This window comes from Chrysemys picta, chromosome 2 (assembly GCF_011386835.1).
Source record: "Chrysemys picta bellii isolate R12L10 chromosome 2, ASM1138683v2, whole genome shotgun sequence".
In the NCBI taxonomy this organism is placed as follows: Eukaryota; Metazoa; Chordata; order Testudines; family Emydidae; genus Chrysemys; species Chrysemys picta.
In genome coordinates this window covers 81,721,893-81,747,908 of record NC_088792.1, presented here as the reverse complement: position 1 = coordinate 81,747,908, position 26,016 = coordinate 81,721,893, and the positions used below count along the sequence as shown (strand labels likewise).

General features: G+C 39.5%; 2 protein-coding genes across 2 annotated transcripts in view; one reads left to right on the top strand and one right to left on the bottom strand.

Annotated features, from left to right (window-relative positions):
• Window positions 1–22,871, top strand: part of PIK3R4 (phosphoinositide-3-kinase regulatory subunit 4) — a 32,913-nt gene extending 10,042 nt beyond the window's left edge. Inside the window, exons 6-20 of the mRNA XM_005278661.5 lie at window positions 1,022–1,243; window positions 2,298–2,471; window positions 3,530–3,675; window positions 5,011–5,214; window positions 6,158–6,359; window positions 8,438–8,631; window positions 9,819–10,029; window positions 13,916–14,081; window positions 14,927–15,091; window positions 16,282–16,493; window positions 17,078–17,209; window positions 18,631–18,731; window positions 20,312–20,400; window positions 20,937–21,045; window positions 22,257–22,871. Of these exons, the coding sequence (XP_005278718.1) occupies window positions 1,022–1,243; window positions 2,298–2,471; window positions 3,530–3,675; window positions 5,011–5,214; window positions 6,158–6,359; window positions 8,438–8,631; window positions 9,819–10,029; window positions 13,916–14,081; window positions 14,927–15,091; window positions 16,282–16,493; window positions 17,078–17,209; window positions 18,631–18,731; window positions 20,312–20,400; window positions 20,937–21,045; window positions 22,257–22,427 (2,498 nt within the window). The 3' untranslated portion in view covers window positions 22,428–22,871. The remainder of the gene's footprint in view (window positions 1–1,021; window positions 1,244–2,297; window positions 2,472–3,529; window positions 3,676–5,010; window positions 5,215–6,157; window positions 6,360–8,437; window positions 8,632–9,818; window positions 10,030–13,915; window positions 14,082–14,926; window positions 15,092–16,281; window positions 16,494–17,077; window positions 17,210–18,630; window positions 18,732–20,311; window positions 20,401–20,936; window positions 21,046–22,256) is intronic.
• Window positions 22,872–23,387: 516 nt separating this feature from the next.
• The window catches only part of LOC101953884 (collagen alpha-6(VI) chain), a 298,199-nt gene continuing 295,570 nt past the window's right edge, over window positions 23,388–26,016 (bottom strand). Inside the window, exon 36 of the mRNA XM_065583599.1 lies at window positions 23,388–25,625. Coding sequence (XP_065439671.1) covers window positions 25,406–25,625 — 220 coding nt within the window. The 3' untranslated portion in view covers window positions 23,388–25,405. The remainder of the gene's footprint in view (window positions 25,626–26,016) is intronic.

Genomic DNA, 26,016 nt, shown 5'->3' with positions numbered 1-26,016 from the left:
CAACCTCAACTCTGCCATCAGTTTAGGAAAGGTGAAGCTACTGACAAGCAAGTGAATTTTCAATTACTCTGTTACCACAAAGCATTTTGTGTTTGCTGTTGAACCGTTGTCTCTAAGGCCTGGTCTACACTGGAGTGGGGGGGCTACTTTGGCCTAAGTTACACAACTTCAGCTATGAAAATAGTGTAGCTGAAGTTGTCGTACTTAGAGCTACTTACCACAGTTTCTTCGCTGAGGTAGGTCAACTGCTGACGCTCCCCTGTCGACTTCGCCTACGCTTCTTGCTCTGGTGGCGTACTGGAGTCGATGGGAGAGTGCTTGGCGGTCGATATATCGCGTCTTCACTAGACACGATAAATCGACCCCCTGCTGGATCAATCGCTACAGAGGTAAGTGTAGACCTGCCCTAAGGGTATGTCTACACAGCAAAGAAAAACCCACGGCTGGCCCATGCCAGCCGACTCGGGCTTGCAGGGCTGTTTCATTGCCATGTAGACTTCTGGGCTCAGGCTGGAGCCCAAGCTCTGAGACTCTTCCACCCCTCATGGTCCTAGAGTCTGGGCTTCAGCCTGAGTCTGGAAAACCACGCAGCAATGAAACAGCGCCGCAGCCTGAGCCCCATGAGCCGGAGTCAACTGACACAGGCCAACCGCAGGTTTTTTTTGTCTGTGTAGACATACTCTAATTGACTCATTTTGATGCTTTCCCACGTCCTTACTTCAGCCATAAGTGCGATAAGTGGATCACCTCAATGGAAGCACAGACTAGACTGTTTGGGGTATGTTTTTATCCATATCCCTGAAATACGCTTCTATGGCTTCCCCAGTTCTATCAATTCAGAGCCTGAGTATGAATCCATTTATAAGCATGGCTTCAGAATCCTAGTCATTCTGTTGCATTACTGTTTCACCGAGTCAGCTGTCCTTCAGAATTGCATATTATTTTAATTAATTTTATGGTGGCTGACAAATACACGTTTTGTTTCATGTTGACTCAATTTTCTATTGTGTGTCTCTTGCAGAGCTTCAGGCTTTGCATGAAATGGTCCAGCAAAAAGTTGTTACTCTGCTGAGTGACCCAGAAAACATTGTGAAACAGACGCTAATGGAAAATGGAATAACACGTCTCTGTGTCTTCTTTGGACGTCAAAAAGCCAATGATGTCCTCCTATCTCATATGATCACCTTCCTGAATGATAAGAATGACTGGCATCTTCGGGGAGCTTTCTTTGACAGCATAGTTGGTAAGTACTCGGTTTCTTGGCTGAAACATGCTTAGATGTAATCAGTTAATTGAATACACTGCTGCAGGTTCATACAGATTTTTACAGTCACAGAAGAGGGCTTCTCCTGTAGAGATTTTAGTAACTCTGACATAGAGGCAAGCAATTTAATGCTCATGCATGTCTTTTTATTTCTTCTTGGTAGCAGGATGGAGTGATTTAAATCAAGACCTTTTAAATCTGTTGAATAAAAAAATTGATTTAGGTGAGGTCGAGGCTGTGTAAAACTAATATGAAAATTTGTGCAGCTGCAACTTTAGATTAAAATTTATAATGAACTTAACTGTAAATGCTGTTTTGTTTCTTTTTAAAAAGTATCGTATTTGAATTACACAAAACTGTTAGCTCCCTCCCCCCAAAAAATTGGGTTAAGCAGATACAGAGCTTTATTTGCATGAATAATCCCATTCACTTCAATAGGATTATTCATGTGCTTAAATGTGTTTGCAGCACCAGCGGGCTAAAATTGTATTTTTATTAAACTTTTCTGAGTGGCATAAAATCTCTCATTTCAAAACAAAATTGGTTCCTTGTTAACAGTTAAAAGTTATTTAGTCTTTCCGTACATTAACAAAGTTATTGCCAACTTTGTTATACACACAGACCCAAATGTTCAAAAATAGGGACTGCAAGTTAGGTGCCTAGGTATGTGTTTAAGAGCCTAAGTAATTTTAAGGGCACAAGTTTCTTTGGCTTCCAACTGCAAACACTGATGGAGGAGAGTAGCCTGAAGTATGAAGCATTTCAGCTTTCTTGATTTTGTGGAGGTTCAGTATGGCCCTGATGTTGCACCATTGAAGTTATTGTGAGTTTTGCCTTTGCCTTTTGCAAATATAGCATGAGCTTATCATTTTTGTGTTTGAATTTGTGGTGTTCTGCCCCCGCCCCCACACAAATGATCAAATCACTTCCAGGAAGATGTGGACTGCCTTTGTATATAGTGTTTGTTACCCAGCTGTCTTAGCGTTTTGGGGGTGTTACCTTGCCCATTACAATAACACTTTATGGCTTTTAGGTGTTGCTGCTTATGTTGGCTGGCAAAGTTCATCAATTTTAAAACCTCTACTCCAGCAAGGTCTCAGTGATGCTGAAGAATTTGTCATTTTTAAGGCCCTCAATGCTCTTACCTGTATGTGCCAGTTAGGGCTGTTGCAGAAACCACACATCTATGAATTTGCTTGTGATATAGGTAAGTTTAAAAAAATGCTCAAAATATCTTGGTTTTTCTACAGAAAATCTTAATTCTGTAGTTTCACTATTAGCTTAGTTATCCATTATATGACCCTACCCTAAATTTCTTTAGGTTCTGGTGGGAATTATTTTCCTAACTTTTAATAAGCTGTTGCTAATGCAATAACAAGTTGCTTAGAATTCTAAAATAACCACTTTGATTAAACAAATAATCTGAAGTGGATATTAGGGTGTAAAATATCAATTAAAATCCAGATTCACTTGGATTAGAATTTTGTTTTTAATCAATACTTCCAGTAGAAGTGCTGCCAAAATTAAGGTCAGGACTCACTTTCTGCTTAAATAAATTTACCAACCTGAAACTTTAACTGTCAGTTTCAGATGATTAAATAAGAAATAACATGTTGGCTACAGCAAAGAACATTTATGTGAAATATTTAGTAAAAACTGGATTATACAAGGGAATAAGCTGCCAAAGAAGGTTCTAGAATAATTTGAAATTTATAATTGTTAGATTTGCACAATCATTAGAAATGTTTAAGGCTGTAACTGAAATATTTGGGGAAACTTTAGAGAGGACTGTCTGTCTTGCCATGATTCAGGGGACTAGGTTACATGACTCAGAGGCTCATACTTCCCAAACAATTGTGGTGATGTTCCCCCATCTTATTTTTTAAGAGTGCATGCAGAATTTCCCCCAATTTTTTTCATTTATTTTCCCTCTATTATTCTGGAGCTGACTCCCTTCTCGAGTCTGTCACTAGTGCTCTTCCAGCATAGGATGTTGGTCCTTAGTGAGGGCCTTGATCCTCAAAGCTATTTAGGACACCTAAGTTAAAATCAGAGGGAGTTACGTGCCTTTGAGGATTTGGGCCCGAGTGCCTGTTCTGAAGCTCATTGACTTCAGGCCCCATCTGTGAAATCTTTGGTACTTTGGAGGAGGAGGGACTGAACTTGGGGAGGGGAAATGAGGATCTCCATCTGGCAAATACAGAATAGTCCTGTCTCTTCAATTTGAAATGATACATTTTTTAACTTTTTTTTTTTCTCCCCCAGCGCCCTTCCTATGCCATCCAAACCTTTGGATACGTTATGGGGCAGTAGGATTTATCACTGTGGTAGCACAGCACTTAAATATTGCTGATGTCTACTGCAAGCTAATGCCTTATCTCCATCCTTTTATCACTCAGCCGATAATACAGGTAATTGATTACATAATGACATGAATATATACTGTATGTTCATAAATTTAGATCTGTCTTTGCAATAATATCTGTTTTTAAAAAAAAAAAAAAAGTTTCATGTTCACTCCATTGCCAGTCTATCAACATCTGCTACAAGAGGTCAGAAAATTGAACTGCTCCTAACTGAGCATCTGATTAGTTTCCTAATCTGAAAACTGAATTGAAACTTTTAAAATTTTTAAAGGACAATATCACTTCAAACTTCATCCAAATAATAGAAGTTTTTACAATATCTCAGATCGATAGAATCATTTTTGAACAAAGCATTTCCTTGCAGTGTTTGCAGCCAAGTTACTGTAGCATTGTGCTAGTGCATAGGAACCTGAAAGTGATTATAAACTGCCCATAAAAACTGCTATGGGTAATTTTTTTTTTTAAGACCAGTGATTCATGTGCAAAAGTGCAAGCAAGGTCTATTGTGTGCATATAGCTATGTGCACTATTCATGTGCAAAAGTGCAAACAAGGTCTATTGTGTGCATATAGCTATGTGCACTTGGGTCTCAGTCCAGTAAGATGCTGAGCATTCTGGCCCTGATCCAGAAAAGCATTAAAATATATGCTTAACTTTAAGTACAGTAGTAGTCCTGTTGACTTCAGCTAGCTAGTCATCAATGCACTTGGGACTTCAGTGGGACTACTCACATGCTTAAGTGCTGTGCTAGATCAGGGCCAGCGTAGTCAGCACCTTGCAGGATGAAGCAGTTGCAGATCATCCTGTTTGCAATAATTGCCTGCCCAAATGGTGTGCAGTGGCACATCTTTTTGCACAATACTGTAGGTTTCTTTTTGAATGCTTGCCCCAATTGTCTGAGCAAAGAGAAATCCAAACATAATCACAACATGTATTCTGAAAGTACATTTGATTCTTAACATTCTTTGTTTTAACAAACTGTGGTGGTGTTAAGACTGTAAGGAAACTTATTGCTAAAATATTATTTTAAGCAATGCCTTTTTAAAGAAGTTTTATATTGTTGTGTATATCTTAAAATGAGAAGTATTCTGATTTATAATCTTTCACTTCCTGTTACATTATAATACATAGAAATAATATTTTATGCTGTAAAAGACATCTATGGCTCATGAAAGGGTAACTACAACAAATAATGGTATTAAGTAAGATTTAAATATATAAAAACACTTCATTCTTTTTAAAAGTTGCTTTTCTTATAACCAGACAGACATTGTCGCAACTTGTTCCTCCTTTGATAGCCAAAAGCTATTGGACAAGTCTTGTATTTCTACAGATATATGATGCATTCCTTGTTGATTGTTCCCTTTTTCTGAATTGCAGATAGATAAAGAAATAGTCCTGTTGAGTGTCCTTAAGGAGCCAGTAAGTCGGTCCATATTCGATTATGCTTTAAGATCAAAGGACATCGCAAGCCTTTTCAGACATCTTCATATGCGTCAGAAGAAAAGGAATGGCACTCGCCCTGATTGTCCTCCCCCTGAGGACCCAGCCATAGCACAGCTGCTAAAGAAGCTACTTTCCCAAGTAATTATTATTCTTTATTTGTACTGCAGTAGTACACGCCAGTGAGGCTCTGGTGTGATAGGTTTTGTACAGACACACAGGTAGATACAGTCCCTGTCCCAAGGAGCTCACAATTCAAGGTTCTGATCATACCAAAAACTGCTCAAAAAGTCCCATTGATTTCAGTGCTTGAGTTTGCAGAATGAAGGCCTTGAGAAGGTAATGAGGCATTTTAAAAAAAGTCTGCCATAGAGAGAGACAACCAGGCTAGGGTAAGAGGGAGCTATGGTGTTTATAGGCTTGCATGTAAAAAAGGAGAAGGGAAAGAGCTTTACAAAGAGGACATAACCACTCCAAGGCCCCAGAGGTGTGCTCCTCCACCTGACCAGAGAGACGGCGTGAGGTGAAGTAGGCTGGCTTTGCAGTACTGAATGGACAAGGAGTATAAAGTCCGTTTTTAAATCCCTTTCCTCCCAGCTGTGGGATACAGGCCCTTGAGCCCATTTCCTTTATTGTACCTCCAGGTAGATAATTGGGGAGGAGACTGGCTAATGATGGAGCACTGTAATCCTCCTTATGGAAATGGCTGGCCTTGAGAACCTCCCATCTACAGAGATGGAAACTGTAGAGAAGACTCAGCCTATGTCAGTTCTTTCCTAGTGTGCACTGACTTCAAATCCCTGGTGATAGGCCACAAGCCAGATATATCAGTTAGTAGTTCTGTCCTTTAGCAGTTTTGTATCCCTTCTCCCTATCCAAACTTGTGGGGGGGGGTGTGTGGAGGGGTGGGGGGTGTAAAATACTGTCCTTACAATGTAGCAACTTCCCCAAAATGTGTTTGAAATGATAGACGTCTGTCTTGAGTTCTCTCCCTTCATTAAGAACCATTAATGTATCCCACTTCTGTATCTCCATATCTTGATGGAAGTTCTGTTTAAAATTGTCTCCATGTGTTTTGTTGTAGGGTATGACTGAGGAGGAAGAAGACAAACTGTTAGCATTAAAGGACTTTATGTTAAAATCCAATAAAGCCAAGGCCAATATAGTGGACCAGAGCCACCTGCATGACAGCACTCAAAAAGGGGTTATTGACTTGGCAACTCTGGGAATAACTGGAAGACAAGTTGATCTTGTTAAAACAAAGCAGGAGCCTGATGACAAACGTGGTTGGTATATTCTCATGTTTTATCTCTTTGTTTTATTTTCAGGAGGGTTGGGCAGTTGACTCTTGAACATATTCAGTAAACGTTCTGAGTATTTCAACTTAAACAATTGTTTGCAATAACACTGGACTCATAATGATAGTAATAATAAAGCCAGCAAAACTTCACTAAACAGGGGGTGTCACTTGAAATGTCAGAAACTGGGGGATTGGCTGGCTCCAATGAATTAATAGTAGCCTGTGGAGTCTTTCACTTCTAACTAACTGGATTTAACTCTATACAACTCTGGGGCAGTAATGAGCAAAGGTTGTGTGAAGTGAGATGGACTATCAGTAGTGTTTATATTAAAAATAAATGGTCAGGTTTTCAGTGTCACAGATGACCTTTTTTTCATCACTTTTCTTCTCCCTACTTCCTCTACTGTCCCTTAGTGGGATGACCAGTTTTTTTCACTTTGAATATGTTGGCCACTTGTCCGAGGTGTTTTTAAAGGGTCGAACTCTGGGGAAAAGAGTTGTTTCTAGGAGTGTTTTTCGGTATGTCTCATCAAATGCTTTCTGCATCAACACTGTTCAGCTCCCCCATCCAAACACCTACTCCAACACCTTGCTGTCTTCTATTGCTTCCATTTCTTTCCCATTCTTCTGACTGTATCATGCCCCCATGTGTGTGCAACTCCTCCCTGATGCTGCAACCTTCCCGCCACTTCTCCTATTTGTGTCTGTTTTTTACTTGGAACTCTGCTTACTACAAATCCCCCAAAGCTCACTACTCCAACTTGCCCTACAGCAAACACGTCAGCTCCCCTCTCTCTCACACATGCCTGCATTTTTATTACACCTTGGGAATCTCAAGATTTCTGACTTTGACATTTAAAAGCACAATGCCTGTCAACTCCTTGTGGTATATTATAAAAAATATATAATATACGCATAAATTTGGGTGGGGGGAAACATAAGCACAAATTTTGGGTCCTGTGGAGTCAGTCATAGAGAGGGTTTACAAGTTAATATGCGGAGTCAATGCTTTTAATAAATTCTCTCCCTTAAACTGATTGATATTAGGCATCTTGCCTTTAGTCGTTATGCATTGGCTTAGTCTGGGGTTAATTTGCCCCATGTTTCTACTTCTTTTTTAGTTTTAAGTGACCCAAAAAGGAATTTTCAAAATACATTTCTTAATTACATTCTTGAGCCATCTGGAGGTGGCTGCTACCTTGCTGGAAAATGACAGTATTTGATGCCAGCAGTAATCTGCCTAGTGTCATATGATAAACTAGTCCAGTGGTTCTCTACCTTTCCAGACTACTGTATTCCATTCAGGAGTCTGATTTGTCTTGCGTACCCCCTCACTTAAAAATTACAGTACTTGCTTACAAAATCAGACATAAGATTACAAAAGTATCACAGCACGCTATTATTGAAAAATTGCTTATTTTCTCATTTTTACCATATAATTATAAATAATATAAATATTGTATTTACATTTCAGTTTATAGTATATAGAGTAGTATAAACAAGTCATTGTATGAAATTTTAGTTTGTACTGACTTTGCTGGTGCTTTTTATGTAACTAGGCAAATATCTAGATGATGTACTCCGTAGAAGACTTCTGTGTACCCCCAGGGGTGCACGTACCCCAGGTTAAGAACCACTGAACTAGTCTCTCTCCTGTGCCAATACTGGATTAACTTTCGTAGGAAGAACTTCATTATTTATGACTTGATCCTACTTCCCTTCTACATTAAAAAAATTCTCTCTGATTTGCATGAGTTATATGAATGGGTCAGCTTTAGGATTAAGAATATGCAAATAGAATATTATGTTATTTCAATACAGCTCTTCTAATGCTAAGTAGGAATTTTCCAGTTGTTAGGGGTCTAAATCTCTCTTTCTTCTAACATCCCTACCAGCTGATTTTAAATAACCCAATAATGCATTTTTTCTTTGATTAAAGTAATTCCATAATAAATCTGCATGTATTGGGTTACACTTAGTGCTAAAGTCATGACCAATTTGAATGATTGTTGTAATGAATTAAATCTTGTGTTAATTCTTTCTTTTTTGGTCTGTTTCTTATAGCTAGAAAAAATGTAAAACAAGAAGCAAATGTAAATGAAGAATGGAAAAGTATGTTTGGGTCTTTGGAACCTTCTAACATCTCCCAGCCAATACCTAAAGGGCAAAGTGCTGATCAAGAAGCAGCACAGACTGGAAAACCTCTTCGTTCCGAGTCCGCTGCTGGCATCTGTGCCAATTTGTCATCCTCTCCACAGGTATTTCTGAAGACCTCACTTTTTTGCATTTTTTATCTAATTTGAACATATAAATAGCAGCAAGCACTTTAATATCTACTCACTGAACATAGTGTTGGGACCAGTGTAAAGAGGGATTTTTTTTTTTAGCCATTTTATGTAGTGTTTCTTTGCCCTTTTGGCTCTATTGTTCAACAGAATATTGGGGCTTAAAGTTTAAAAAAATGGGAAAAAATAAGTTCTATGAACAGCATGATCCCAAAGTGAATCTCTAAGGGATGTGTTGGGGGAGACTAGCCAATGCATTAAATAAATTATGCTGACCGTAAAGCTCTTGGAAACCCTTTGAGAATTCAAGAATTTAGGCCCTGTAATCTCCTTTTGGGTGTACCCCTTTTGTTTGTGACTTCAGTGGAATGCAGCAGTTACCATACCAGATCATAGCAGTGGTCTGTCTACGGTAAAGAATACTGTACCCAGTAGTGGTTAGTACCAGATGCAGAGGAAGGTGCAAGAAACCCTGCCGTAAACATGGATGGAATAACCTGTTCATAGGGAAACTTTTTCCCATCCCTCATTACAGATTGATTTGTATTCTGGAGCATGTGTTTGTAGGATTTCCAAAATTGGTATGGGTGCTAGGGGCTGCCTGGATGGATCACCTTGCAGGATTAGGGCCTTACTAACTAGCTGTGACATCAGTATTCATTCTGGAACTCTGATGGGAGTTTGTCAACATTTTTTGGTTTTATGTAAACAAATAATGGTTAGCTAATTTTGTCACTTTGTTGGCAATAGTGACTACAGGTATATTTGCAGTAACTGCTCCTACAACAGTTGCTTGAGGAAATATTAGTAAATATTTTCTTCACGAAAATGTGTACAGCGAATAGACAATTGTGTGCTGTGTTTTGAATAGTAATTTGTATTTAAAGTTGTTATGCAATTAAGACATTGACTCCACTTTCTATGGTGGCTTTGGAACCCTTTCATTAAATGTGGTTGCAGTTTGGCTTGTGGCGAATTGTGTGTCTGCATTCAGTTACTCACTTGTACAAATATTCAGTTCTTAATTTTGAATTTGTATGTTTACTCATCACTAACAGATTAAAGGATAAATGATTCTTCCATGCTCTTGTCAGCGTGACATGCTAATCACATGACTGATTTAGCTGTGAACATTTGTTTAAATTGTTTATGGCGTACAGGCAACTGATGGAACAGTTGTCCAGACCAGGAAACCAACCATACAGGTTTTAAGCAGTACAGCTTCACCTTCCACGTACCAGTTACGCATCACTACTTGCAAAACTGAACTTCAGCAGTTAGTCCAACAGAAGCGAGAACAGTGCAATGCAGAACGAATGGCCAAACAGATGATGGAGAATGCTGAATGGGAGAGCAAACCACCTCCTACAGGTAAAGATCAGGACTAAGGTGTCATTAGACCACAGGTAAAACCTCTTGGATCGAATTACATTCACCATAAGGGAAAATTTGAAATGCCAGGAACACAGGAAATTACTGGGTTAGGAAATCCTGCGATTTTAAGAAGCTGATCTGGACTGGTTTAGTATTTTTAATATTTCCACTGTCAAAACAGAACCTTTTCCCTAAAGGTCACCTAAAAAGTCTTATTTTTAAAACTTTTAAAAAGAGAAACCCTTTTTATATTCCATGTCACTGGATGTGTAGACATGCAAATTATAAATGCTCATTTAAAATCAGTTTCTTCAGCTACCTGCCAAGACCTAGTCATCAGTTCTCTTGCAATCACAGATGACCTTGCTAATACTTCGAGCAGTGCAGAGAATGCAGTTGTCCATCAGTGTAGTTGATTTGTCAGTAACTGTTGCTGGGAAAGAGATTTGAACTCTGATCAGCAAGCTTTTCAGTTCACCTTTAACATTGAGAACAGGGTCAGTTTAGAACAGGGATCGGCAACCTTTGGCACGCGGCTCGCCAGGGTAAGCACCCTGGTGGGCCGGGCCGGTTTGTTTACCTGCCGCGTCCGCAGGTTAGGCTGATCGCGGCTCCCGCTGGCCGCAGTTCGCAGTCCCAGGCCAATGGGGGTGGCGGGAAGTGGCGGCCAGCACATCCCGTGCCGCTTCCCGCCGCCCCCGTTTGCCTGGGACTGCGAACCGCAGCCAGCGGGAGCCGTGATCTGCCGAACCTGCAGACGCGGCAGGTAAACAAACCGGCCCGGCCCACCAGGGTGCTTACCCTGGCGAGCCACGTGCCAAAGATTGCCGACCCCTGGTTTAGCATTTTGAGTGAGGCTATCTGTACTGAGGAGGCAGTTAGTTTTATTGTGGCATCTGATATTTATTTCTAAAGGGCATCCTATTGCATAAGGACACTGACTGACTGACACTGATGCAGCAGATAAAACAGTCATTTTAATTTTTAAATCTACAGTTCAGCACCATCTTGGAACTACTAAAATTTTAGTTTTGTTTCAGGTTAGACCCTGTGCTGTGGTGAGGTTCACAATACAAAACGTGATTTTTTTTCAAAGCATGTTTACAATGGTAATCTCTCTGCTGGAGAAACCATGGCCAATTGACTGAATTTGTAAAATATGTGGCCCTCCTGACTCTGCTAGTCTCCCTAATGACTCTACTGTTTTAACATCATTTGGATATGTCCATTGCCATATTAGCGATAACATTTTATTTATTTGTGTAGTGTTAGTGACCAAAGGCCCCAATCCAGATCAGGGCTTTATTGTTCTAGGCAGTATATAAATGTATAGAAAGATACAGTCCTTGCCCAAGTAGTTGATTAGGTAATTTAACAATTTCACTCTACTTTTAGAAAGCTTTTATGTGTAAAATCTTCAGAAACTTAAACAACAGAGCTAAAATTTTACAACAATTTAAATATTATAGTCAAGTTTGGGTAGAGGTATTTTGAGTTTTTTCCTCTTGTGCATTGTAAGTAAAGGATTTAATGTCTGCCCACTGTTCTTATATTACTGTGTAAAATAGTAGCTGCAATGGTATTTTACCAAGAAATGAGCCATCAAATGATATTTAAATCTTGGTGATCTTGATTGATATACACCTCTACCCCGATATAACACGAATTCGGATATAACGCGGTAAAGCAGTGCTCCGGGGGGGCAGGGTTGCGCACTCTGGTGGATCAAAGCAAGTTCAATTATAACGCAGTTTCACCTATAACGCGGTAAGATTTTTTTGGATCCCGCGGACAGCATTATATCAGGGTAGAGGTGTATAAATTGATTTCTCCTTTGAGAGAAATATTGTCTGTGCAGCCATATGTTTTTCATTTGAAAAGAATTGTGCGACCTGTGAAATGCATAATGCATCCCATGACACAGCTGAGCTGTTTCTCTCAGAGAGATCAAGAGCACCAAACAACGTTCACATGTCAAATTTGTTGTTTGTTTCAAGGAAAGATTCACAACAAACATGTGTAAGAGGTTGATTCAGATACTTTTGGTTAGCTCTTTTTGAGAAGAAGCTAATATTTATGTGATGAATTGCATTCATTTAGGAAAAGAGTGCTTGAATTGAAGCTCTGATAACTCCACCTCCCCCCCCCCCCTTTTTTGAAGGATTTTACCGGGTTTCAGATGGCTTTAGAAGAGTTGTCATGCGTTTTATCAAATATCTAAATAGTGCAGAAAACCTAGTTGTTAATACAACATTAAAGCTGCAAGATCAACCACTCTTAAGTCAGTTAGTCCCAGGAGTTCAGGTTGCTCAGGCTAAATTAACTGGGCCATGTTGCATCTCCTATCTCTTTTATGGCATTCTGAGGACAGTTGCCAATTGCAGTATTGTAATTTGAATACTCTATAGTTATTGCAAATCAGATTCTCTGCTGCCAACTGGTGAACAGGGGATTCGTGTTACAGTTGTGGATCAATAACTTTACAATATTCCTGTGCTTTGACTGGCTTTGTGTAATGTTATTTAGTGCATAGGTCACATCTCTGAAAGAGCCTTCCAGTCATCCAAACTCTGGTAAATTTGCTTTATTGTAGAATCGGGGGGGGGTTGCTTTAATTATACCCTTCCCCTGTAATTTGGCATATTGCTAAAACCTATTAGTAATAACTCTGAATCTGTGTTTTGTTTTTAAAAAGTCCCAGTTTAGTTTTAGATATACTTCTCAGTTTTATGGAACCTGCTCTCACTTCCTGATTGCCAGCCACATTTGGGAGGGGCTAATAATGCTACATTAGGCAGGAGGAGATAGCAATAAGGACTCACACAGAGATGCTGTTGCTGATAATAAGGATTTCAGTTACTATGCCAGGTGTCTGTTACAAAGGAAAAGTAAATCCCTCCTGCTAGGTTCTAGCAATAATGGGGGGCGGGGGGAGAAGGGAGGGGAAGAGGGTGTGATTCTCTCAGCCCTCCATCTTGCTGAGTCCAGGCAGCAGGGACCCAGCCCACACATGACTGGAAGCAAGAGGGCAGGGTACTGCTCTTTCTAAGATGAGAGGCAGGAAGGATGCATTAACCTCTGATAGAAATAGGGTTGGGTTAGTCTCTTTAATGTGCTTTAAGCTACTGCTGCTAACAGTCAGTTTTCCCTTCTTCAAGCTTCCTGCTAGCAGCAGCCCCACCATCAATTTTAGAGTTGCCTGTAAGCAGCTGTCTTTTGTCTCTTTGCTTCCTTGCGAAGCATTCCCTCCCCACTGGGCTTGGGAGTATTTCACTTTGCTTTATTGGAGCAGGCTCTCAGCAGAACAGCTTAAGAGCCTTGTTGTCAGAAGTTGCTACCATTTCCTCTATTCCACTGTGTCAAGTAATGAAAATGTGAGAATAGCACTCCACATCGCTGCTGTTCTAAATGCCAGTGGAGTAGTGTCAGTTTAGATCTCAGAGGTCTGAAAGCCCACAATCATTGATCGGTTTTAAACATCGCACCCATGAATTAAATGGGGAGGGGAGCAGTGGTTTGAGAGAAGAGGTTGTTGACCCACAAAATATTTTAAATCCCATCTATGTGCTTCTATTGTATGGAATCCCACACTAGGATCCTTTGGGTCCAGCATCACAGATCAGTCCCAATGACTATCTGTTTGAATGTGTGTAAGATAAATAAATAAAATAATGCTGCTCTTACTTTTGGGTCTCCTAAAAACATTCTCTTTGGCACCAGTAAAGAGTGCCTAAATCTGGTGTGTCGATGTGCAGTCTGCCTAGTATCTTTTTAGTGTCGTGCCTGCAACCTCTCACAATTTATCACTTGGATGGGGATGGGAATTTTCATATTTCCTTTGTGTTAGGTTTTGGGGGTTGATTTCCTATTGCTCTTTCCATAGGATGGCGTCCTAAAGGGCTGTTAGTTGCTCACCTTCATGAACACAAGTCTGCAGTGAACCGTATTCGAGTCTCGGATGAACATTCCATTTTTGCCACATGCTCTAATGATGGCACGGTGAAAATCTGGAACAGTCAAAAAATGGAAGGAAAAACCACTACGACCAGGTAACTTACAATTCCTTGGAATATGTAGGATTTTTTTTTTTTCCCCAAAAATATTTAAATACACTGTCAGAGTTAAGCTTGAACCACTCCTACAGTATACTGAAGATCTTAAATATTCAAATGGAACATGTAAGTGTGCAACTATAACATTTTATGCTTCATTTTCTAGGAATCTTTGTTCCCTTCTATCTAATTGAAACTACAAGGGAATATTGCATAGGCAAAGTAATTGCAAATCCTTCTGATGTATGGGTGAAATATATGCGGGTACTGATACCTTAAGATCACCTACATTTACAGCTAAATGAGCTTCATAGTTAACTGCCTCATTCCCTGATATGCACTTCAGGAAGTTTGTACTGTTGGTTGAAGAGAAAATGCATGGTACATAATTTATTGAAATGCATATCTTACAGAGAAAAGAAGTCCTATTAATACAAAAAAAAAATGAAGGTAGTAAAGATGCACAGGACCATAATGATAATGAAATTAGAGTATGTATGTTCATAGACAGATTAAGGTATTGTAAAAAAGCTACGTATATGTATATAAGATTCTAGGAGTTTTATTATTCTGTACCTGTAGCACAGAATGATCGTGAAATTGAAGAGTATCATAATGCATATCACAAAGGGGGAGAATTAAGGTTATGCGGGCAACTTAGACTTTGAGATTTCCTGATTTTGGAGCACTTAACTGTGCAACCTTAATATTGTCTTAATGCAGAGTTGTTGTTTTAAGGTGGTGGGAGAGGTGAAATTATATTAAATTGTTTTTTTGAGCTTGCTAAGACATTGGGCCACTACTTGAAACTGCTTCCTATCTCTTCCCCTCCTCCCCCTTAGATCAATTTTGACATATTCTCGGATTGGAGGAAGTGTCAAGACACTTACTTTTTGCCAGGGCTCACACTACCTGGCTGTAGCTTCAGATAATGGTGGGATCCAGCTTCTTGGGATTGAAGCATCAAAGCTTCCGAAATCTCCTAAAATTCATCCAATACAAAGCAGGTACATGTCAACAGTGTCTGTTTCATACTGGAGAATTCATGTACTATCAGGTACTAGCATGCACTTAACAGTAATCCCCTCCCTCTTGAGTAAAGAGTGCTTGAAAGGATGCACAGGTCAATGATTCTAGCACAGGAGAAAGTTGGGAGATATGGGTTATATACCCAGCACTGTCACTAACATGCTTTTGATCGTGAGTTCTTCACCAAACTTCCTATTCCTATTTCCCTCTGTGCAAAATGGTAATGACATTTACTTTTCTCATAAAGTTATTTCAGGTCTTTATGGAAGGAATATTGGAAAACATTACAATTTATAAAGCTTTTAAAGTTTTACATCGTGTTTGCAAATATATGCCATGTGGTTTTGCTGCAGACCTATAAGTGATTCTTCCAGGCTTTTACTTGGGTGTAGGGATGAATAGGGTGTGTAAACTGTGGAAGGGTGGGAGGTGATTTTGGCCTTTGCTACATCTCTGCCATATGAGAGAGTTTGTCTTAAATATTTAGTATTGCTTCATATTATTTATGATTCTGTTACTTCTGATCCTTAGATGAGGGGTGACTACAAGTCCCACATTAGGTTGCGTCTCCTAAATTCTAGCAGTCCAGGTTAAAAATTCACTGAATGTAGTTTTTTGTCTGATCTGTAAACTCAACGTTGTGTCTCAAATGTCAACCTCTGAATTGGGATTAATTTAATAAATAAAATAACCCAAGTGTGATCAATGTTCCATCTTTTATAAATTAGAGATTAATTTTCATCCTTGTATATATTGCATCTCTGTATGAAATACATGCTTATTTGCATAAGCTCTAGATGACTATCAGTTATGCTGTCAGCACTGTAATAATACTGTACAAAAAACAAAGACATGTACAGTTCCTGCCCTCACAATCTGAACAAATATCAGACATGCTGGGAGACCCATAAGTCAGTGCTGTAGTTGTGATTTTTAAAGATGTGCTGAGAGCATTTTATTGGGCTGATTAAGATATGTAGGCCTTGCAGGAGAAGTGAATTTGGAGGAGAAATAGGGAAGATGTTCATTGCAGAAAGGTCAGGACTCAGGAGGCAGTGTGAATGAAAACATGAGGATGGCAGTAAAGTATCTTCAGTCTGGGGGAGTGTTAAAGAAACATTTAGATGGATAATATTGGTCTTGTTTCTGATTTGCTTTATTTATCCAGGTTGCTAGACCAGAAGGATGATGGGTGTGTGGTAGATATGCATCACTTCAATTCGGGAGCACAGTCAGTGCTGGCTTATGCCACTGTGAATGGTTCCCTAGTTGGATGGGACCTGCGATCCACTAGTAATGCTTGGACATTAAAACATGATTTGAGGCTAGGTCTCATAACCTCATTTGCTGTGGACATACACCAGTGCTGGCTATGTATTGGTAAGTTTAATTATTATTCATTCTCATTGTATTGGTTAGACTTAGTGAAGTTCCTTTAAAATAACTATGTAATTAAAGCTGTCCCTTATAGAGTGCATGGCTCCAGATACTCTTGCTTCCAAAAGGGGAAAGAGAACTTTTAAAGAGCAGATTTCTTTGCAGTAAGTATTCTATTGTATACTTAATCAAGACTGCAGTCCCTTTGCCTTAGGGTATGTCTATACTTACCTCCGGGTTCGGCGGTAAGCAATCAATCTTCTGGAATTGATTTATCGCGTCTTGTCTAGACGCGATAAATCAATCATGGAAGCGCTCGCCGTCGACGCCGGTACTCCTGCTCCGCGAGAGGAGTACGCGGAGTCGACGGGGGAGCCTGCCTGCCGCGTGTGGACCCGCGGTAAGCACCTTGTAGTTCGAACTAAGGTACTTCGACTGCAGCTACGTTATTTACGTAGCTGAAATTGCGTATCTTAGTTCGAACTGGGGGGTTAGTGTGGACCAGCCCTTAGGAACAGAAAGAAAGGCTGTAGATTAAAAAACTGGTGCAACAGTCCCTCTGACAACAAATAAATCTCTCTCACCAGGTACAAGCAATGGTACCATGGCATGCTGGGACATGAGGTTCCAGTTACCCATCTCCAGCCATTGCCATCCTTCCAGGGCTCGTATCAGACGCCTGCTGATGCATCCCCTCTCTCAGTCATGGGTAATTGCAGGTAAAACAGATATCTTACTTACCACCTTATTGCTGAAGATTGTGATTAAGGCTTGTTCTTCACTTTCTGTTGCACTGAATGCTTGATTCTGCAGACTTGCTTCTGCTCAGCAGGTGAGGGTCATAGTTGGATTCTGCCTCTGTGCCTTGTAATGACTTAAAAAAAAATACAGTGTTATCCGCTGATGAAAACTATAATCTCTAGACTTTTGTGTTCCTGGATAGTCCAACTCTCAAGAGGTTACGAGCCCAGCACACTGCTTGCCACATATTGTTGCTTAGGGGGAATTTGCTTAAAAGACAGGAGGTGAAATCCTGACCCCATTAAAGACCGTGGGAGTTTTGCTATTGGCTTCATTGGGGTCAGGAGTTGTCCCAGATTAGGGAAGATTTTCAGAGGTATGAAGGATAGTCCAGTGTCCAAATCCCGTTGAACTAAACTCATTTGTGCCTTTGCAAATCTCCCAAGACACTTACTGCAAACACTTGCAGTTGTTTTATTCTTATATACACAGAATTGTAGTACTCTGCAATAATACTGCAAATATTTTAAGTAATGGTGCAGCAGCCCATTCCTGTAATGAGATTTTTTTTTATGCTTAAAATACTGTGCAGTAACAGAGCATACAGGGTTGCAGTATAGTGAGAATAAAATTTAAAGTTTCTTTCACCCAGTGCAAATTAAAATATTTTTAAATTTGGGGTTCAGAGTTTAAGTAAACTTACTCCTTAAATGTCACCTATTTTATGTTAATGGATGATATCTGGATTTTAAACATCTCTTTGAAAGCCTTTCACTTGTGGGAAACATGCACAAACAGTGCAAGTCCTCCCCCCTGGGAGGTACAGAAATAGCTAAGTTTGTCCTGGTGGACTCTGATCCAGCAAAGGATTCATTCATGTGCTTGCCTTTTAAGTATGGGAGTAGATCCCTTGAATTTAAACAGAGGTATTCACATGCTTAAAGTAAAGTATGTCATGAGTGCTTTGCTGGATCAGGGCCATAATAGTCTACAAGAATTTCTATAGACTTAGAATTCATCTGACAAGTGGAAGGGAAGGATGTGCTCTGAGTTCCCTAGCCAGAGTGCTGAACTGCCTCTGATACCTGTGTAGGCAAACTACCATTTACAGTCCCAGGAAGTAAGTGATACGATTATATGTTTTCAAGAGGATATAGGAAATAACGGAGAGTTTAAAACAAAACTACCTTAAAGTGAGGTTTAGGGTCCTTTTTAACCATAGTGGAGCCGCCACTGTAGAGATGAAAACAACAAAATATGTTCAGAACTTACTAATAGAGTGAGGCTGACATGTTCTCCAAGGAGAACAAGCCAAATGTATTGTACACTTAGCCTCTGTCAATAGAAAGCCAAGTCATCTGGTTTAGTTGTAACCGTGTTGGCAATGTCTTTCCTGTAGCTGTTCAAGGCAATAATGAAGTCTCCATGTGGGATATGGAAACCGGAGACAGGCGCTTCACTTTGTGGGCCAGCAGCGCACCTCCTCTTTCAGAATTACAGGTCTGGCTTCCTTTTTCCTTTCCCATTACTGTCTTTATCGTTTTCCTTAGAATTTCCTCAGCCTCCAAACAGCACTTCAGTATTTTTGCCTGTGTGTTTGGTTCCTGCCTTTGTTTCTGTAGTTTCTCAGCATGTGCTCAGCTTGGGCAACTTAAATCGTGTTTTGCTGTCAAATGAAATCAACTTTCAAAAAAAGGCTAGGATCCTGCAGAAACGAAAGATACAATATAAGGCAACTGCGGGCTCCAGGGAATTAGTTGATTTCAATTGTCTGGATTTTTAGTTAAGGGTTTCTTCCTTATTAAACTTCTTAGATTCAGTAGCTGGGATTGGACCCCTTTGTGTAGCTGTAGTGCGTTTTGCGAAGTGACCTTGGGACCAGGTAGTTTGGAGTAGGGTATGTTGCCGATTCCCCTTGCTGCTTCATCTATTGTAGAGGAGGAGTTAATGATACTTAACACACCCACTGGTATGCTTGGTCACCCTATTTTTTCACAAAACAAACTAAGCAACCATCTGTGCTGTGATTTAACTGTAAAGATCTTTCCCCAAATAGCAAATTCATAGTATTGTGTTTGGGTCTGTTCATAACTTAATGACCTTTAAATGTTATTCCTGTGATCACAATACCTCTGTTCTATTGCACTTTCCCTTTACAGAGTAAACCCACCACTGTTTAGCAGTTAGTATTAAATAGGGAAAATATACCTTCATATGGAGCAATACACATGTGCTTTTTCCACTGTTGCTCATAAGTCAGAGGCACATCCATATCTAGCAGTGAGTGCAGAAGAAACAAAATAAAACCCTTCAAGTAAAAAATATCACTAAGCCCCCCAATAAATGTTAAACATTCATATTGCAATATACGCTGTACTTGGTTAAATGACCTATCTCCCCTGAATAAAAATCCTAGGTTACCTTCGCTGTTGGGCTCTGAAATACCCCTGTGTAATGATGTTTTTGCAGTGTTGTTGTAGCCATGTTGATCCCAGGATAATTTGAGCGACAAGGTGGTCCAATAAAAGATATTACTTCATCCACCTTGTATCTCCTATGTAATTATAGCTTTTCATAACTGAGACTTTTGTGATTCAGTTAACTGGCAGTCTGTTGTGCTGGTTCCTGTAACCTTGCCAGGACATCAAGGCTTTATGTGTGTATCTTTGTGCTTTTCAACTTTTACCCAATTTTACCCAATTCTGTAAGAGATAATTACTCTAATTTTACTTAGCTGAGAACGTCCCTATGGAAATGTCAGAGAATTTTTTGTCATCTCTCATTTGAAGTGTAGGAAGCGTTAGATTCTCTTGCATTGCTTTGTGAACAGGAACAAAAAGACAAATGACTTTTACCTCTATATATTTAAGATTTGACCACTTACCAAGACACCAAAACACCACACTTCATGCTTGTCATGAAACAAAAGCCAACTTTTTACAAATAAGGTGCCTGTTAGTAATTGAGTCACTATTGTACAGGATGCCCGTCTTGTTTTGTGAAGCATGGCAACATAAATTAGTAATTTAGTACAAGAATGTTTTTGGAGATAGTAACATGTTTGCATCTTCCCCCATTAGCCTTCGCCTCACAGTGTTCATGGAATATACTGTAGTCCTGCAGATGGAAATCCCATTTTACTGACTGCAGGTTCAGACATGAAAATAAGGTAAGAATAGTCTGAGGAATCTCTTTAAAGATGTGATGGGTTTTAAAAAATCTAATGAGTAAAACCCCTACTACTAAAGCACCCCCGCATAGTGGAAGGTTAGACATTTGTGCAATTGAATGCTAGCTTTTTCCATGGAGTCAAGAGGTCTGTGCTCTCTGTTCTATTCCTCATTGCTGCTGCCTGTTATATCAGGACAGTGTTTTTAACTTCCCGCATCTCACTTTTCCCATCTGAAAACTGAAATAATTACCCACCTTTTGTAAGTGTTTGATATGCTGTGCTGGAAGCAGCAGTTAGCGATGCCTTGTGAGCAAATGTGATATTAACTTTGATTTTCCATATTTATAACCTATAACTCTTCCGTTCAATGCTTCTGTAAAGTCTGGGCTAACTGAATTTTACCTTAAGGGCAAGAAGGCTCTTACACAATCGCATTGAGGTTTAAGCAGCATTAAGCATTTATCATCATGTTTGTTTGGATTTTTTGGGTTGTGTGTGTTTTGTTTTTGTTTGTTTTTTCCTCTGTCTCTTAGGTTTTGGGAAATGGCTTACCCTGAGAGATCGTACATTGTTGCAGGAAGTGCTACTTGCCCATCTGTATCCTACAACAGGAAGATAATTGAAGGCACAGAGGTGGTTCAGGTATCCTGCTCTGTTTTGTTTTTGTTTCTCTGGCTCCTCTAGGCCAGAGTTCAAATTACACCAGTATGATGGTAGGGAAGCTTTCATTGCTGGCACCTGTGCCTTACCTCTTCTCTGGATCAAGAATTTCAGTCTCTTAGCAAGTTACATTTAAATAATGTTTAAAAACAAAAAGTGCTTGCTTTTGACAAACAATGCCGCCTAATAGTATTCAGTAGGGGGACCCTGATACCTTGGGATGACTTTTGTGATCCTGAAACTCAGAGATTTAACAATTTTGGCTTGCTGGTCACTGAGGCATTTCCACTGCAGGCTGTTACCCAGGTAGTGTGGGATTTGTCCTGTAGTTAGAAGTTGAGTACTGTATCAGTTATTTATGCAATGCTGTAAGTACACTATTTATTCCTTATGGGATAATTAAAAACAGTTGGAGCACAACTTAAATCACATCAGAAAAGTACAGGAATGTTTTCATTTCAGAATTCTGCTGCGATTAATGTGTCCCTCAAAGTGACCTCTGGCACTTGCAGCTTTACTGATGTTTAAATATGACTTTGTAATGTTTTTTATTGATTATTTAACTGAATAAATGCTATTTCAGAAACTTCTACTAAGGAGGCATTTTTACATATTTCCTTAATATGTAAAATCAGTTGCCAAGGGTGGTTTTTTTTTGTTTTTTTTTTGTTTTTGTTTTTTTGGTAGAGTTTTCCCTTATGAAAAAGTCCTATACAATTAGGACAAAACTGGTTGGATTCCCTGGAGATTATTATAAAAATCTGTAGAATTTTAATATATCCTTTCTATAAAGTTTAACATAAATGATATCCCTGCTACAGAACTGTTAGTTTAAACATTCTAGATGAACTAATCTTTTCTATAGGATTTTTCCATGAGGACAACTATGCATATATTTTCTCTTTTTAGCTTTTCCTTTACTGAAGTTGTAATATTGAATTTGGCACACCAGTGTTATGTCCTTATCACTAATACAGAATTATGACTCCAGTGCAGACTCAAGAAGCTAGATTTTGAGTGAAAAGGGCTCTTACCTCCACCCTCTTTAGAATAGGAGGAGAACTTCTGGCAAAAGACAACTTATGTTGGTTTTTTTAATGGTCGTTCTAGTTTGCCAGAGTATGAAACATCATCTTTTAAATTTATGTAATTTTGGAGACTTGTTTTATTTTAATACTTCCACTCTCAAACAGGAAATTCAAAATAAGCAGAAGATGGGCCCCACAGATGAGACCCCTCGTCGCGGACCAGAGTCTCTACCAGTCGGACACCATGATATCATCACAGATATTGCTACTTTCCAGACTACTCAAGGGTTTATAGTAACTGCATCAAGAGATGGAATTGTTAAAGTGTGGAAGTAAAAGTTGCACTAATATATAGTATGTATATATTTGTAACAAAAAATAGTATTATACTGATTTTGAAGAATATGAAGGTGACCATACATCAATCACTATGGTTATTAAAGCTTGTTTAAAGGCCCTTTGAGTTATTTTATTACAGCTGCTTGGTTTCTGTAGCACTTTCTGAAAGTAACACGCAGAAGCAGTTTATGAAGAAATTGTATTTAGCCTCATGGTAACCATACTATTCTTCGGGAACCTGTAAGAAAATAGTTTGAAATATTATGTTGCGGATTATAAACATAATGAAAGCTGCTGACCCCTACATAGACAGTATTTATGAAGTCTGACTTTTTTTACATTGAGTCTGGAAGAAGAGTGAAAGAATTTGTTGCACTAATGTCCATGTATACTCTGATAAATATACAGTTAATACTAGAGAATAAACTCCATTTGAGCTTACTTGTACAGTAGCTTTTGTCTGCAATATCTGTTGTCCCTTTACGTCTATGGTGTGCTGAACCTTGAAACCTGCCAGGCTTCTGCTTTACTGTGTCACACTTGCAGGCCAATGTCATATTTATTTGAGCATGTTGTATAAGAGAGGATTGAAAGCCCAATGGTACTGTGCAGGGGGGGAAAATACTTTTAAAGCACTTCTTGCTACTCCCCCCCCCACTCTCTCCTGCTCTAATGAACGTGTAAATGAGTGATGGGTAATGTTTTCTTATTCCATTATACATGTATTTTTCTTGCTCAAAACAGATGATTTTTATATCCCGGCAGCAGGGAGTTTTTGGTACATCATGAGCAGACAATTTTGTCTCTTGCATGTAACTAATGACTTGTAAAGGAACAAGGATCTCCCGTCATGATCACTGCATCCTGTCTTGTTCTTAATACAGAAGATTTGATGGGAATAGCACTGAGTATTAGTTTTAGCTAGTATGATCACATGAAACAAGACATCATCTGAAGTTTCAGGCAGATAGTTTAATTGGTACCATGACATGTTGCATAACCTGCATTAAAAAGCTCAGTATGATGCCAGCATAGTGATAGAAGGTACATTTTACAACTGTCCCCATACTTTTAAAAACTAGCTGTAACCTCTAATTGGTGAAAGACATTTAAAAACAAAACAAAATGTGAGGCAAGCATGGCAACTTCAAAACTAGAAGGGTGAAACCACTAAGCAGATCTGAACCCTATATACAATATGTGCATGTTGCTCTCAGAAATAATGTATGGTATTTTGTACTGTAGCCCCAAATTATGCGTTTCATACTTTTATGAGAAGTTTTGTTGACTTCAACAGTGCTAGTCGGTGGGACATGAGGATCTGAATCTTGGCTCATCTAACAGATTTGTGTTGCCAGACAACACTGACAATTTCAGCAAATCTCATTTCAATTCCTAATCTCAAGGTACAGTTGTTTGTGCACTCAACTCACTCACGCAGCAGTACCTTTTTCCTACAAAAATGTAATTCTCAGGTGTCGTCTTAAAAGTCAGAAAAATAAATTTTTTATACTACTCTGTGAACCAAAAAACTGGTCTAAATTGTGAACATTTTTATTTGAAAGAATTTGAGGTCTGAAGCTTTGAACAATGATAATCAGGCATGCTTACTACTGTGAAGAGTCACTTAGGCCGGGTCATAAGAGTTTGAGAAATGGGACTTTTGTTCCTTGGAGTGCACTGATATTCAAAGCCTGATCCCACTAAAGCCAGTGGTTTATATCCCTAGAGACTTCAGTAGTAATTTGGTTTAAATTTTCCTTTTTGGAATAAAAAGATACATTTAACCAATATCTCTTCTTTTCCACAATTGACACATCATAATTCTAGGTTCAAGAGTTTACTCCATGCGTAACTAACAATGCTATAGTATGGGAAGGATAGTTTGATAGGCTCACTACCTGCTCAAAGTACTTAACATACCAGTTAAAATGCAATGAGCCACTGTATACATATGCTGTTCATTTTTACACATCTGTGTACTAACACTGAAATGAAGCTTATTTATGTGCTTAACTTCAGGCAGCCAAGTTTGAAAGTGGGAGCCTTAACCTCTTTGGGCTTCTGTTTCCCTATCCATTAACAGGAGATCACAGTCTTTACTCCTCTAGAACATTTTAGGCCTGCAGATGAAACATGCTGTGTAAGTGCTAAACATTGTAGTGAAGGGAACTGGAAAGCAGTAGTGAATGCTAGCCATTTGCTTTTCAATTTGCTAGATATTTTACAAGACTATTTTTATTTCCACTTCTTTTAACTACCATAATATTTATCCATGAGCCTTTGTATGCCACTCCCTTCGCAGAATTCTGAGAACAGAATGTGCGGATGACCAGTAAACTGTAGTGGCTGCAGATCCAACCAAATTCCTAATTGTGTTTATAATACATGAGCGTAGGCATTCTTGCATAGTATTATTTGAACACGATCATGTTCACATCCTTAATATTAGTTCATTCTGAAGGGTCACAACAGTTCAGGTGGACCAGGTCTTAATATTTTACTGAGGGTGCTTGTTTCAGAGAATATTTGGGTTTGGGGTAAGAGGAGGCCATGGTCGAACCACATAAGAGGCTGTCCCACCTCATGTTGGGAAACAGCCACAGGAGGTCGACTAAGAGGATCATGTGTAGCTGAAGGTAGCTTAGAATGGGCCTGGAGCCTTGAAACAGCTCTGTGCTTGGAGGCTAACTGACGGAGAAGGTAAGTGGCAACAGGAAATTCTGCCTGCTTGTGTAGGAGCCCTCTTCCTGTCATGCTGGTGCTGAATCAGTGATTCTACAGAGGGCAGAGAAGAGGTTAGGTTGATGGCAGGAAGAGGAGGAGGAGGAGACTGAGAAGGGCTGGTATATTTGGCTCCTTTCCCTCAGCTCAATTTTCTAAGGAGGTGTGAAGTCATCCATAGGGTTCCAAAGGTTAAACTGTCCACCCTGCTCAGTGAGGTTTAAGCAGACATCCCCCTTCCTTTCCTTACATCAGGCATCACGCACGTTATCTTTCCTTCCGTGTGTTTTGGTAGCATTCTCCATTATGTCGGTAGTTACCAAGGATTGATGTGTACTGCTGGCAAAACCATTGGTGTTTAGAGGACCATTGCTTATGTCATCCTGGAACATTAGTGTTGCATGCCCAGAAACAGCGTATTCAGCTTCAGCTCTGGCATCACCTCCTGACCAATCCTCATCTAGGATAGCACTGGGGATAAAAGAACAGGAAACATTTTGGCCTGGCAGGACGACTCAAAAATAGCTAGTATTAGCTAACGTCCTCTGTTTCAATGTCTGCCCTTTTCCTTAGGTTGAGTTAAGACTTGAACATCTCAGGGAAGAGGTATTCAGATTTCAATAAGGGCTCGTCTTCACCATTTGTAGCAAGCAGGGGTATGAATCTACCCTGCCCTGCAGTAGGTATCTGTGTAGACCCTGCTGCTGTGTACTAACAGTTCGCTAGTGCACTGAAAGAGTAGCTAAAAGCACGCTAAGGAACTGTTAGTGTGCATCAGCAAGGTCTACACAGACAGTGAATAGCGGGCTAGTGAAGGTCAGATTTACACCACAGCCTGCTGCAAACTAAAAGTTCATGTGGA